The sequence below is a fragment of the Schistocerca serialis genome, chromosome 2, assembly GCF_023864345.2.
Source record: "Schistocerca serialis cubense isolate TAMUIC-IGC-003099 chromosome 2, iqSchSeri2.2, whole genome shotgun sequence".
Lineage (NCBI taxonomy): Eukaryota > Metazoa > Arthropoda > Insecta > Orthoptera > Acrididae > Schistocerca > Schistocerca serialis.
In genome coordinates, this window is record NC_064639.1 from 703,712,255 (window position 1) to 703,727,428 (window position 15,174).

At 37.8% G+C, this 15,174-nt stretch overlaps 1 protein-coding gene across 1 annotated transcript in view; it reads right to left on the reverse strand.

Annotated features, from left to right (window-relative positions):
• LOC126457852 (TAF5-like RNA polymerase II p300/CBP-associated factor-associated factor 65 kDa subunit 5L) overlaps positions 1-15,174 on the reverse strand; it is a 154,145-nt gene that overhangs the window by 28,998 nt on the left and 109,973 nt on the right. Inside the window, exons 7-8 of the mRNA XM_050094492.1 lie at positions 3,663-3,839; positions 3,365-3,526 (exon numbers count right to left, since the gene is read on the reverse strand). Of these exons, the coding sequence (XP_049950449.1) occupies positions 3,365-3,526; positions 3,663-3,839 (339 nt within the window). The remainder of the gene's footprint in view (positions 1-3,364; positions 3,527-3,662; positions 3,840-15,174) is intronic.

The window sequence follows — 15,174 nt, forward strand, 5'->3', positions numbered from 1 at the left end:
CTAGTCTGCTAAAATTCTTGTTTGATGAACTTAAAAATAGATCAGGACATAGGTGGCAAAGAATGTTGGAAAACTCCATCTTTCTAAACTCTAGTGTGAGCTTTGCTTGTCTTTATGTGACAGTACACTTTGCTGATGCACGCAAATAATAAATTAACTTTGGTAAAAGACAACTTGCAAAATACAACTTGAGGAAGAATCTACCATTGTGACTTATTAAAGGGAAAAACAGAATCAAATAAATAGAGTACAAGGTAAGTGTAAGTCAGACATTAGGAATGGAGTATAATAAAGAAGATGAATTCAAAGAGCAGTCAGAGAGGCACTGACTGACAGAATGAATGAATGTAAGAAGTAAGGTACGTAAGTAGTGCAGTGATACACAATGTTATTTAATAAGCAACAAGTATAACTTCTTCCTATTGTACCAATGAAACACTTTCATGGAGAAACTGGATTTTTAATCATGCCCACTGCGTGCACACTTCTTGTATGTGTAGATATGAAGGGAGAAATGTGAGCACAGTGCATCAACAAGACACGATAATGTTTTGAAATTTGTGGTAAGTTCCTATGGGACCAAACTGCTGAGGTCATTGGTCACTAAGCTTGCACACTACTTAATCTAACTTATACTAACTTACGTTAAGGACAACACACACCCATGCCCAAGGAAGGACTCGAACCTCTGAAGAGGAAAGCTGCATGAACCGTGCCAAGGAGCCTCAGACCACGCGTCACAAGATAATGTGTGAGCGTCTTTACTTGCAATAAGGAAGTCTTTTACACTATGCAGTCACACTTTGGGGATGCCGTGGACTCAAGAGAAGAAGGGATCTGACGACAATGGTCTAGCCCCAGAACAAAAGAAACTATATTGTGACTTCTCTTACTTACTACCTGTCATTCTATAGGTTATCATGTTCAGATTGGCTATGAGCATGTTGTGAGTGAGTGACCTGCTCACTCGTTGTTGTAATGGTTTACAAGAAATGTTAGAACACAACACAGAGAATTCTTTAAAGGGTGGTTATTTGGTTTTGTAGCCAGTTGCTACAGAATACAAGTTCTCTTAAAGCCCTTGACCCTCTGCAGACGGAGATGAAGTTTCATGGTGCAATTAATGACATCGCACAGCAGAACCACTGCATGAAGACTCAACAAAAAGGTGACCATAATAAGATATTCAAGGTAACCAATATTATGAACAGCATCAGGGTGACAGATCACCTCATGAAGAGTGAACATTCAGCAATACATATTATCTGAGTAGGTGGATAGGTAGGTAGATAGGATTTCCATTAATATCGTGAAGACAATAAGTTCGTTACAGAGGGACCACAAACTTGGATTGGACAATGAGGCGACAGAAAATTGGTCATGTCTTTATAAAAAGAACCACCCTCATAGTTTAGGGAAGCCATGTAAAACTGATTAGCTGATTTGAAATATTTCCTCCAGACAGTACATCCAGTGTTGCAACTACTGCCTATCTTGCTTGTGCACTAACATTGATGTCATTTGAGTCAAAGCACTAGTTGAGCTGGATGAGGATGAGAAATGGCATGACTCCATCCAAGATGAACAAATTCACCTGAAGGGATCTAGGGAAGTCACAGAATATCTAAATAAGGATGAAAATGTGTGCCCTACTTCACTACAATACGCATGCAATTTTTTATCCACTAACCCATGTACTCAATAGGAATAGAAGAAAATGGCAGACAGAAAAGAAAGAGGGAGGTGGAGAAGGGAAGATAGGGTGAAGATGGTGGGAGGGAATTTCAGGATTGGAGGTAGCATAAAGGGGAGAGAGATACGCAACTTTATATGCTATTACAGTCATTTTATCTGTGTATGTGTTACTAATGGATCAGTGACGCTTCAGGTATAATGCAGTTATTCCTCTCTTGTCTCTGTTATCCTTAGATAAACAGCATCAGCTTTTCTACCCACTTTCAACCCCCCCCCCTCTCTCTCTCTTATTAAGTACTGATGTACTCTGGATAAATTCAAACAACTACAGTTCAGAAAGAAGAGCAGACACTCTACATTTTAAGTAGGAGAAGTATGTGAGACGACTCAGTTCTTACAAAAATTGTTGATGTTAATACCCTCCTTTTGGATTGGAAGCAGTTATTGAACTTCCGCACATACAGTTAAGTTGCCCACAGAATTATGGCCAAAAGTTAACCAGAGCATTCTGTAAAACTAAGAATTTGATATTACTATGGTGGATTGGTAGCAAGATGCTGCTCATATGTTGGGACAGAGGTCTGAGCAGCAATCAAGCTGTAGTAGTCTGTCTACTTCTTTTGGTTTTCTAAATATCGGAAATTTTTCTGGGCTGTTGATGCCTAATTACAAACTGATGTTTGCTTAAAATTCTTTTGAGTCGAATTAACTTGCTTTCACCTAAGAATATATTTAACGTTTATGATAGGCTGTTCTAGCTTGTGTGCATGCCCGCAGACCATCAGGTGCCCATGGACACAGGTGGTCAAAACAGCTGATGTGCAGGCACTCAGGTAGCCTGGCCAAGGCTCCATAACTGTATTGCCCTAGGGCAGATATGGCCAAGCGGCTTGGCACACATGCAGAAAGCATGCAATAGGGCTATTTCATGGGTAGCCCACAGTACCTGCATCTGCCTGAAGGTGATCTGACAGGTGTTCACAAGTGCCTTTGTCCCACGGGACAGCACTGGAACAGCAGTGTCTATGAAAGAAAGCAATTCATTTCTACTTTGCTGGTATGTAAATTATATTGTGAGTGTATTTCATTACGGCAAATAACATTTTTGAGTAGTCAGAATCTGCTTAGAATAATTGGAAAACCGCTCAGAAATTCAAATCAGTTGGCAAGAACAATGATATTTAGTGTTCTCTGATAGACTGCTATAAATAAAATCAGTGAATAACCAACAATTGCATCATCATACAAAAAACGAATCCATTGTTAGTTATTGATACAGTGCACCTTAAACTGAGTGATAATTCACAACTAGTCATAATTACAGCATCTTGTTACTGGCTTCTTCTCTGTTATGTGACAATATCACAGTAATTTCAATTAACCATTATATTTGGACCTTTCATATTTTTCCTGGTTTTCTGTAAATTGTCTGTGAAAAAATAATAGTGTCACAGTTTCATTCTGCCACGACTCCTCTGCAAGCTTCATAGAGGACCCATGCATATCTTTGAGGACTGCCACCTCTGGGAGAAACAATACGCCAGAGAATTACTCAGTCCCAGACTTAAAATAGATGTTCAAGGAATGCATGTTACACTACACAGAAGAGTGACTGCTATCTGCTTAAACACTTTACAGAAAGTTAAAGACAATTTGATGTAATAATTACCTGTATATTGCTGCACAGATGTTGTTCCCTAATGTCCAACATCTCATTGTAGCATCATGTGAAACAGACAGAAGCATCTGTTCAGATTTTTCTTCATTTACAAATCTGAGATCTTGAACTTGCTTACAGTGGCCAAAAAGGGATACCATGTCACTCTCATGTCTGTAACAAATGCAAAGATTAAAAATATGGCCTCCATTGTCACACCCACAGCCCCCCCCCCCCCAAAAAAAAATAAATAAATAAATAAATAAATAAAAGATCATCACTCATGAAATTTCAATTACCAGAAACATACCGATCATCTGCATCTTCATCACTTCCCTCTACGTCAGTCTCAGCTTCAGGAAACGGTAACAGTACATGTTTCTTTGGAACAGGTAGCTTCTTATTTGTCAAGCTCCACAGCTTTACAACAGATCCCATGCCAACTGCTAATTTGTCAAGTTTATTTGTGAATCTTCCACATGCTGTTCTATGGACAGAAGAGTTGGATGAACAACACACAAATAAATTATCCAAATATTCCTCTACACTCATTCCCCAAAATGGGTTTAACTATTATTTAAAAATGATGTTTTTGAAAATAAATGGCACTTTGCCATGGAATAAAACGGCAAATCAAACGCCATCGCTTGGAGAGTGCCATTAGGCACATGTTTCAAGAGGATGTGTTTGGGAGTCTAAAATATACAGAGCTTACACACACACACACACACACACACACACACACACACACACACACACACACAGACCAAGAAAGAAAAAAATTAGCTTTTTCCAGGTGAAAATACAAATTTAACCGGATGAAAGTACATTTTTTCCATGTTAAGTGACAATATACTTCCTCTCGGAGCTCTAAAACTTATCAATCCTTTGAACGATGAACGTTTATACACCGGCACAGAACTTCCTGGCACTTTAGGAAATGAAACCCAGCAAAAACAACATTTTGGAAAGAGTTTTGATGCGTGACAACATGTACACTGCATATTTTTGTATTACGAAAGTATAAACTCATATTTCACCAAATAAAGCACAGGAGTTGCTGAAGCACTGAAGTCGAGAGCACTTTTGTCAGCCAGTCACAACTCATACCACATGATCTTGCCAGTCAATGACAGCGGATATTCAGAGCATAAGATGCGTGATGTAGTCAGCGAATAGCATCATCATTGTTATGTAACACAAACATACAAATAGGAAAAGTTGAATTAGAGCACAGCTTAAACTGCTGCAGCTGAATATTTCTGACAAGTACCATTATGAATTTTACTGTTGTGTACCAAATGTTTCATGGATTACCTGACTGAATATATATGTCCCATCAAGCACTTCGAATTCTCCGCAGAAAAGCCAGTTGTGTGTGAAATTGTTCAAGAACTCACTCTGCACTTTCATTATTGTGTAATTTGAAATTATGAAAAAATTAAAACACACATGAAAAACTAACCTTTAAACTTGGTTTTTAGTGTGTCTTACCCTCTAAGGTATATAAAACACAAACATGCCAGCCAAAATTTAAAATAATGGCATAAATGGCTGGTCAACTCAGCCCAAACTTTGTCTACGTGAGATGACTAGTCCTCAGTGTCAGGTTTTGAATAAGAGCCTAATGCCCCGTGATTTAAGAAATTCATCACTCATTCTCACACATAACATAATTCACCTTGCATGAAAAGAAATTTACATTGAAAGTAACGCTTTTCAAAGCTTCATTTGCAAAATTTTCCTGCACCCTGTTAGAAAAGTAAACAGTTGTGATGTCACACTCGTCAAAACAAGGCCCATGAGAGAGATGCGCTGAAAGCAGTACATTGTTATGGTGTACTGCATAGCCTTTGACACATTTTGTTGTTGGCATATGCTTGGGTGTGCATTGTGTTTTGTTATTGTAAGTGGCACATTCTCTTTGCAACTAAGTTTTATTTTGGTGTTATTCTGTCATTTATGTTTTACTGCTGCAATATTATTCTGCAGTGTCAGGCTAAAGTAAAATTTTTGTTAAACTATCAGTTCTTACCAGTCAAAAATACAAAAATTTAACTGGAAAGTATAACAATGAAAAATTCCCAGATTTCTCCCAGATAAAAAAATCCCCAGGTTTTTCCAGGATTTCCCAGATGTCCTGGAGTGGATAGATCCTGATATATCTGTAGACGCAGACATGGCCGGCTGCAACACTTTTCGAATACTGTACTCTTTCATGAGATACACTATTTTTAACTAACAGTTGACTACATAATGTAGAAATTATATTGGTACAGTGTGTGACATTTCAAGCTGCAGTAAGTTCACTATTTAAATATGAACATCCAATTTTCTTTCCCTAGTTGAGTACATGGCATGATTTTGCTTACACCCACTTCTGTAGTATAAGCTAAGACAACTTAAATTCATGTTGGAAATTACAATAAATCAAATAATCATATATTGTTACTGTCCGCTAGAATAAGTGACAACATCACAATTTCATTCAACGACAGTTTTAGCTTAGTGATTCGAAAGTAATGACTGATAAGTAATAAGGTGGCTTTACTTAGCCACATATCAGTATTGTTATGTGTACATTCCAGCTGGAACAGGCAACCAACTATGAAATAATACTGAATGCATTATGTGGTAACTATAGGGAACAACTTGTCCAGCTGCAAACAAAAGATGGCAGCATTCAATCTTTGTCCAGCTCCAAACAAAAGATGGCAGCATTCAATCTTCTAACTCCAAAAATTGATGGTTGTGTGATTGTCATGATCATCACCATCTTACCTGATAAATGGGCATTATCATGCATGCTGTTATTAGAGTTCTGATCACTACAACTAAGGTCAGAAAAATTATTGACAATAATAGCAGGGTATTAAGGTTTGATAAAGTGATCTGTTAAATTACAATAACTGAAAAATAATAAGAAAACAGATTAGCTCACATACTGTACAAAACAGTTTTTGTCAACAGTAAAATTAATTCCTCATCGCAATACGTATAAATATGAGTGTGTGTGTGTGTGTGTGTGTGTGTGTGTGTGTGTGTGTGTGTGTGTGTGTGTGTGTGTGTGTGCGCGGGTGCGCGCGCCCTCTTCGTTAATAAAGACCCATCTTGGCTCAATGCAATCACTCTAAACCTGCTGAAGGGCAATTAATGTTGTATTCTTAATTTAACAGTGAATGCAGAGATGCTGAAAGAGCTTTCTGCAAGTAACATTGCAGCAGTGTATTACGTAAGGTGATGAAAGAAGCGAATCTTCAATTTATATCATCTGAGGCAGAACTGCTTGAATTGCGGTTAACTTGTAGACTGACACCAAGGTGTCAAAGGTATTGTTTTAGATAAGAAACAGAGTACAGGTACGAACTTACCATATACTTAAGACTTCAGAGTTGTGGACCGGTATACAAACAAAATTGAGACTCTGCTGAGCTTTAATAAGTCAAGTTTGACATGCTCAGCAGCATAATCCACCACTGGATGGTCAACTCTGTTCTATACCACAGTTTGGTGATGACCATTCATTCGGGTGAACAGATGGTTGGTGGTCATGCCCACATAAAGTCCTGAGTAGAGGCTACATCAGAGCTGATGTATATATATGTAGCTTCTTTAGCTGGTGGCTCCGATAGGATAAGTCTGTGACAGGACAAGTAAGACGTGCTCAGTGGGTGAAGTGTACAGGTCTTGCATCTGGCTCTTCCACAGAGATATAATCCATGTGACAGGTAGAGTTTGGAACAGGTTTGATGTAAGGGTGGAATAAAGTTTTTTTTAGATTGGATGGGTAGCAGAATACAACAACGGGAAGGTTGGTAGGATTGTGGATAAGATGTTCCTCATTTCCAGGCTTGATGACATGTATAATCAGGCCACTGGAAGAATTTCACAGACACTTAATGCACACATAGCACACTGTGTGGAACGGATACACTAGCACCAATCTAAGATCTAGAATTTGTAAATGGCACAGATATTCTTTCAGCAACTCACATACAGTCAAAACCTTGACGAAGAATATGGTTAAGCTTTTCCAGTCTGTGATTAAATTGGATCAGGAGGTGGGTGCTCCTTTGCAGCTGGTCTGTGGGGATGATCAGAGGATTAGGGACATTTTTAGATGTGGCTTGTGAAAACTGTTTTGTGAATTAATGCCTGTCTGTGGAAACATTAGTAAGACCTGCAGCATATTGGGGATTGCTCATTACCACAGATTGCATTATCCATGACTGGTCAGACTATATGGTAGAGACTTCAGGCTGCGTCCTACTTAAGTCACAGAAGCGACCGACAGTGCGTAACAGCTTCAGGCAACAAAACACAACTGCAGGTACAGTTACAGAAGTGTCCTACGTGAGTGACATCTGTGTCACTGCCTGTCTCCCACTGGAACTGGCGATGTTTGAATTCAAACATGTTTGAATCTTGTCGCTGCAGCATGCACGACAGAGAGTGATCGCCATGTGTCTTCTCGGCAAAGCAGTGGAGCGGATGTGACGGCAGCTATGAAATACTTGAGTGTTTTCTCAAATTCATTTTTCATATACATCTTGTATTCAATATGTTCATTGCTCCCAATATTGTTAAAAATGTAACTTGTATATTTGCCCATAAACCAAATCACTGCGTTATTTTTTGCCTGAGGGTAGTAACTTTCTTCTGGTCTGAAGAAAATGTTAGTCGATACATTGGGTCTCAGGAAAGGTTCCAGCGATATGATGAACAGGAACACGGATAAGGGGATTCCTTGGGTAACACACCTTTTTATTTCAATTTGTTTTGTCAGTTGACAGTTAACAAAGATTTGTGCACTAACACCCATTGCCATGTTCTTGATGATGTCGATGGTTTTTGGCTAGAAGTCCATTTGGCACACTGTCTCTATCAGGTATTCGTGATTAATTTGCTCAAATGCCGTATGGAAGTCTCAGTCCACATTTTATGTTACATGCCTGCGTTAGCGCAATGACATCACGATACAAAGCTGCAGTTTGTAAAATTGTCCTTCTGAAAGCAGAAGTCTGCTGCTGGTCTATGATGTCAGCAGTGCATGGCATAAAGCGCTTATTAATTACTCGAGCTATAATTTTATAATCCGAATTTAAAAGCGAAATCGGCCATAGGTTGTTTATTTTTTTGCAGCCTCTGTTCTTCAGGGTCAACACGATTTTGCCCTGTTTGAACTCTGCAGGCACTGGCTTTCCCTGTAACACTTCATTGACAATTTCAGTGAACTTTTCTCCTGTCAGGGTCCCAAATCGTTTATAGAATTCAATGGGCAGTCCATCAGGTCCTGGAGATTTCCTAGCTGGGGAGCTGCTTATGATTTCCAATACATCTTCCTTGGTCATGTCCAAAGAAATGTTTTCATCATCATCTCATGACATTAATGGAAGATCTGTACCAAAGAGCGCATCATATTCTTCTTCGTTTGTTTACCCTGACGCATAAATACGTTCATAGTACACAGAGATCACTTTAATTATTCCCTTCTGGGAGGTGATTATGGTACCATCATCGATTTGAAGTTCATCCATGAAACTTCTTCTTCTTCTATTCCTGGCATGTCTGACAAGGTGGTACAATGCAGATGTCTCATCTTCAGTGACTGACTTTGCTTTGGATTTTATCTCAAGTCCCCCCAGTTCTTTACATTTCAGACTTATTAACTTTGCTTTTATTTGATCTGTCCGATCGTAAAGGTCCCTTAGCACACTATAGTTGAATTCTACAGTCTGTTTCCTTTTTCTGGCCATATCTACACTAAAAGATATTACAACTTTCTTTAGCTTCGGTTTCGCTCGTTGGGTCCACCATTCTATCACACTTGGAAAGTTGTTTAGTGAATGGAGACACATTTCCCAAGCTCTGGTTAGGGCATCTTCTAAGTCTTCTTGTGATTAAAATGATATACTGTATTTAGATTCCACTGGCTTCTTACTCTTCGAACCCAGGACTTTTTTGAAGCTCGTAATCACAAACTCTTACGCTACCGCTACACCACAGCTAGCTATTAGTTCAACTTATCAAAATGTGTATTATGTATGTATTTAGGGTAGTTAGTCACGTAGTCAGTCATTCTTCTGCATCATTATTGACTGTTAAAAGTTCTTTCTTGATCATGTAACAAAGATTCATCTTTGATGTATTGATGAGATGGTCGAATGCTCCTCTGCTCATTCCCTCTGCTCATTCACGCGTATTCGAAAAATTTGTCTGGTGATCTTCGTAGTTGATGATATTTATGAAATTTTCCGTGGAGATGCCTCCCTTTGTAAATTTCATGCACAGCATTCCTTATCCTTTTATTTTATTAAGTAAACCTGATTTTTTTGCCTTACTCTCCAGCTACAGTATTCTATAGTTTAAGAGCATCATTTTATAGAAACAGCTGGTTGGCTCTAACCAGTCATCTTGTAGTGTGACATGGTCGCTCACATGCAGGACACCCGAACGTTTCACCCAATGTTGCTACTTGTCGCTGGAGTGTCGCATATCCAGAAGTCACTCACTGTTCGGTCACTTCTGTCGCTCATGTAACACATGGCCTTAGAGTGGAGGTGTAGCAACTATCAAAACGCCATTACTGTTGATAGTTGGTGGGCTTGATATGGACACAGGTATTTTACAGAGCCGTTAGAAAAGTGGAGGTCAAAAGCCAGTAAGGTGGCATGCTGTGCTTAGAAAGACCAGAAAAAGTGAATGGGAGAGAGGGTGTAGAGGCTGGCGAGGAATGAAGACAGAGCGTCTTGGCCATGCGTACAGATAATTAAGATATCATTAATGAACAAGGTTTTGGGATTTTGGTTTGCTGGGAGGGTTTCCTCTGGATCAAGGATGCACAGATTGCAGAGCAAATGTGGACAACCTTGATCTAATGGCGACCCACCCCTCACCATTTGTCCTTGTAATTTTTTACTCCTCTTTCATCCTCTCCTGGTAACGAAAGGGTGGGCCCTCATAGACCTAGGTTCATTTGGGCCATGTCAGTCTAGATGACATTGTGTCACAGGAGTCCCAATTTGAAATAACAACTTGTCTCATGGCACATAATTTTTGAATTGTGCAACAATGCAGTTAGAGCAACAAGAGCAGCACGGTGGCCTGCAGGGAACGTTATTATTTAGTCATCGGTGGTTCGTGATTTCTACAATACATATCTTGCATCACAAGCTTCATCTGCCTACTCATTTGTGCACTGAACTTTTTGCAGCAAAGGTAAGCAACAATTTATACATTCCTCTGAATTTCATGCAGTAGGTTTGTTTACCCATATGAACATTTTTATTTTTCTCTTGCTAAATGTGACTGCGAAAATTCACTGTCCTCACTTGGAGGAGCCCTATAGGACAAAAAGTGGCAATTTCAAGATACCTAGATCATAAAACATTTTCTTTGTTCACACACTAAATAATACCACTTGCCTATTTGCAAAACTGTTGTAGCTGGCCTAAAGGAATACAACTTTAGGAGACACTATAAGAGACTGCTTTCTGCATTTTCTGAATTGCCAGAAGAACTATATATACACAAAATTTCTTCTTCTTGTAATTGACGTGCCAGCAAGCAATGTTCAGAAAACCTGTTAAAGACTCAGAAAGTGCATCAGAAATAAGTTTTGAAATACAGTATATCCCTGCTTTTACATTCCTGGAATTAATGTTTTCTGCCATTTACGACATTTTTTATCAATGCCATCAAATTTCCTATGTCCACAATGTTAATTCACATCTGATTTTGCATCAACATATTTATAATTTTCCCGCAATTTATGCCTTATGAAAAAATGTCCGAGGGAGAAGAACTATGATGTTGGCCATTAAGTAGTGTTTACAAACATAATTTAGCGGACTTAAACCGGTAAACGTGTAAAAGTTGGAACAATTCGTGCCGTATCTCCTGCCACTGCCAAACTCTACTCTGCCTGGTGGCTGATAGGAACAACTACACTCATACAAATAAAGATATCATGACCAATCACTACAATTTTCAAACTGTCTCTACAGTGCATTCAGTTTTGTGATTGTTCTAATCGTCGCCACACTTTTGTTGAACCATATTTAGTGTGTTTCATCTTTTGGCCACTTGTAGTTGACACCTTCATTCAGATTAAGTTGCTCAAATATTTTTGGTTTAAACACAGCACAAATTACGTATATTCTCATGCTGAGCAAGACATGTTTCGAGGATTTATTCTCATTGTTAAGTGCAGTATTCACACACGTATTTTTTGTGATGTTACACAAAAAAAACAATGTGAGTGATAGTTTGTGTGTGTATGGTTTCCTACACAACTGAGGAAGCACAGAACCCGATAACCTTAAAAAGATGACTACACTTAGAGAGACGCAGAACAACACATATGCAAACATCACACAAAATACTTTTGTAAATATTTGCACTCAATACAAAAAACTTTCAAACACACTGTGCCAAGCATGAAAAAATACGTAACTGATGCATTGCTTCATTATTTAAATAATGAATGACAGCTGCAGGCATTCCAAAAACATCGATAATGATATATGAAATTGAGTAAAACGTTTCTGCTTCCCAATTATCAGTTCCCATTGTATCAGCAGTTTTTATTAGATAATAAACCTTTAATAGTTTAAAAACAAGTCCCCGACAAGAATATTTTGATGCCTATTATGTATATAAACACGAAGTGCAAAAATGCAAGGGGGTAGCCTATACGTAACTTTTGCAGCTTGAAATGTTATTTCCCACATTTTACATTTTTCTGAATTTTACACCATTTCTTTTGAAGTCCCTTGAAAAGTGTAAAAGTGGAGTTTCACTGTACCTTGCCTTATAGAAAAAAGCTGACAGCCATTTATGGATGGAGACATCATCAAAAATTGTTTTGAGCTATTTGCTAAAAAGATTTGCCTGAGATCAGTTAAACAATTTGCAAAAATTCAATTAAATCAGATGACTGCAAAGGAGAATTCCTGCAATGCTGTCAAATATAAAGCACCAGTAAAAAACTTGCTGGAAGAAATTTGCTTGCTTTTCATTGGCTATTGACGAGGCAATTGAGATCACCTCCACACCCCGAATTGTTAGTATTTGCCCATGGGACAAAGCAAAAGTTTGAAGTATGTGAAGAGTTGATTGGAATGACAAATTACGCATAACGATACATTCACTGGACTCCCGGAACATGTTCGCACATTGATTTAGATCCAACTAAGTTAGCAGGTATTAAGGACGACTGAGTGCCTTCCATGGTTGGCATTAATTCTGGATTGGTGTCATTATTAAAACAGCATTTAGGGGTGCATGTTCATGATTTGATACAATTACATTGTACAACCCACCAGAAGACTTTGTGCCCAAAGAAAATAGGTTTTGAACATGACATAAAAGTTGTAGTGTCAATAATAATTTCATAAAATCTCAAGCTTTCAATCACAACAGTTTAAAAGTTTTCTTGCAGTAACTGATAACAAATACTCCATTTTCATGGCTGAAAAGAACAGATACATCTCTGGATTACAAATATGTATTGGTTATGTGACTTAGCATATTTGACTGAACTCTAATCATTTGGATACAGATGACTTCCAGGCAAAAATCAATTAATTACTCAGCTTTATGGCCATATTACACCCTATTAGTGTAAATTAAATTTGTTTCAAACCCAAATAAAGTCAGGCAATTACATCAAATTTCCTAATTACAAGAAGAGTCAGAAAAGTTAAAAGTCATCAAGTTACAGTAAAGGAGATTGAAAGAATTAGTAACTCATTAAAAAATAAAAAGTCTGTTGGTGTGGACAATATTTCCTGTAAAACAGTGATATATGCTATAAATAAGTCTTATGCAACACATTCAATACATCTCTACAAGAAGGAATAGTCCCCAATCTTTAAAAGGGATGAGAAAAACAATGTTACAAACAATCTACCTCTTAACCATCTTTTGAAAAATTCTTGAAAAACTCATGCACAGGTTGACTGTCAATCATGTTAGCTTCCGCAATATCCTAAACAAGAGCCAGTTTAGATTTTATGCTGGTCTTTCTACAGAACGAGCAGTATTCTGTTTCACCAATCAAGTTCTGGTAGCCATGAATAAAAAAATGTCTCCAGTAGATATTTTTTGTGACCTCTCAAAAGCCTTTGATTGTGTAAACCATCTAATTCTTTTGAAAAAGGCAGAATATTATGACTCAGGTTGTACTGTTGGTTTGTGGCTCCAATCATACCTAAAGGACTGAAAGCAGACTGTAATGCTGAATGGCTCATCCAGAGAAACTACCTCATCTGAGTGGGACTCAGTAAGTTGTTGTGTGCCACAAGGCTCTGTTTTGGATCCACTGCTATTTCTCATCTTTATTAATGATCTCCCACTTTGTTCTGATACAAACAGTAAATTTACTCTTTTTGCAGATGACACTACAATTCTAACTGATGATTTTACAGACAACAATCTTGAACAAACTACGAATAAAGTTTTCAATGATATTATAAACTGGTTTTCTTCAAATGGTCTCTCACTCAATACAGATGAAACCCTTTATATGAGATTCTGTACTCCACAAAGAAATCTGGAGGAAATTAACACTCAGTGCAGAGATCAAGAAATACAAAAAGCTGAGGTAACAAAATTCCTGGGTGCTTTTATAGACGGCACACATTCTTCATCTCTATAAAACACTTAGCTCAGCAATATTTGCACTGCGGGTTATTGCTTCAGTGGCTGAAGTAGACACCATTAAGGGTTCGTACTTCAGCTATTTTATTCATTAATGTCATATGCTATTATATTTTGGGGGAACCAATCTATAGCAAAGAAAATTTTCACTGCACAAAAAAAAAAGCCATTAGAATAATGAGCGGTGACCATCACAGGCACTCTTGCAGGCACTTGTTTCGAAAGATGGGGATCCTTACCACCTCCTCACAATATATCTTTTCCTTGTTGACCTTTGTCTGGTCTGTAAAAACCCTTCTTCTACAAAGATAACAGCCAATTTAATGACTATAACACAAGAACCAATAACAGTCTGCACATTGAACTGAAAAGCCTCACTATGGTTCAAAAAGGAGTTTATTACTCCAGCATTAAGCTGTTTACTGCTCTCCCACCACACATCAAATGCCTTCACAAAAGATTGCCAGCATTCAAACAAACTCTCAAGGAGTACCTGATAGAGAAATTTTTTTGTACAACTGATGAATATGTGAAAGAAAATGTATGTAAACACTAAATTTGTAAGTGTTGTGAACTTAGTATAATTAATTTTATTTTGAGTACTATCATAGGCATATGACAATTATTTATTGGTATTCCTGTATTTCCTTTGGAATATTTAGTTTATCTTGACTCCTGTATATATTACACATCCTTAACACGTGAAACAAAAATGTTCTGTTAACTGAATGTGCTGCTGTTTAGCTGAAATCTTATTTATGTTGCATCTTTTATTTATGTAAGATATATTTCAATTGTGCACAATCTGACACATTCCATATCATAAATATATTACTCATCCTTAACATGTGAAACACAATTTTCTGTTAATTGATTGTGCTGTTGTTCAACTGATTTTTATTTACATTGTATCTTTTATTGCATTTAGTCAAGTTATATTTGAACTATGTAGAATCTGACACGTTCCATATCCTTGCGATTCACTCACTACCAGGATCTACGAAACATGAAATTAAATAAAAACAAAAAAATCACTCCTTTGTGGACCCTTAAGCTGCCACTGCTATACAGCACTTGATTTTCCAGGTTGGCTACAGTGTAAATCCAAAGTTATACGATTTCTGCCGATTCCCCTATAGGGAGCTCCGAGGACACCATAT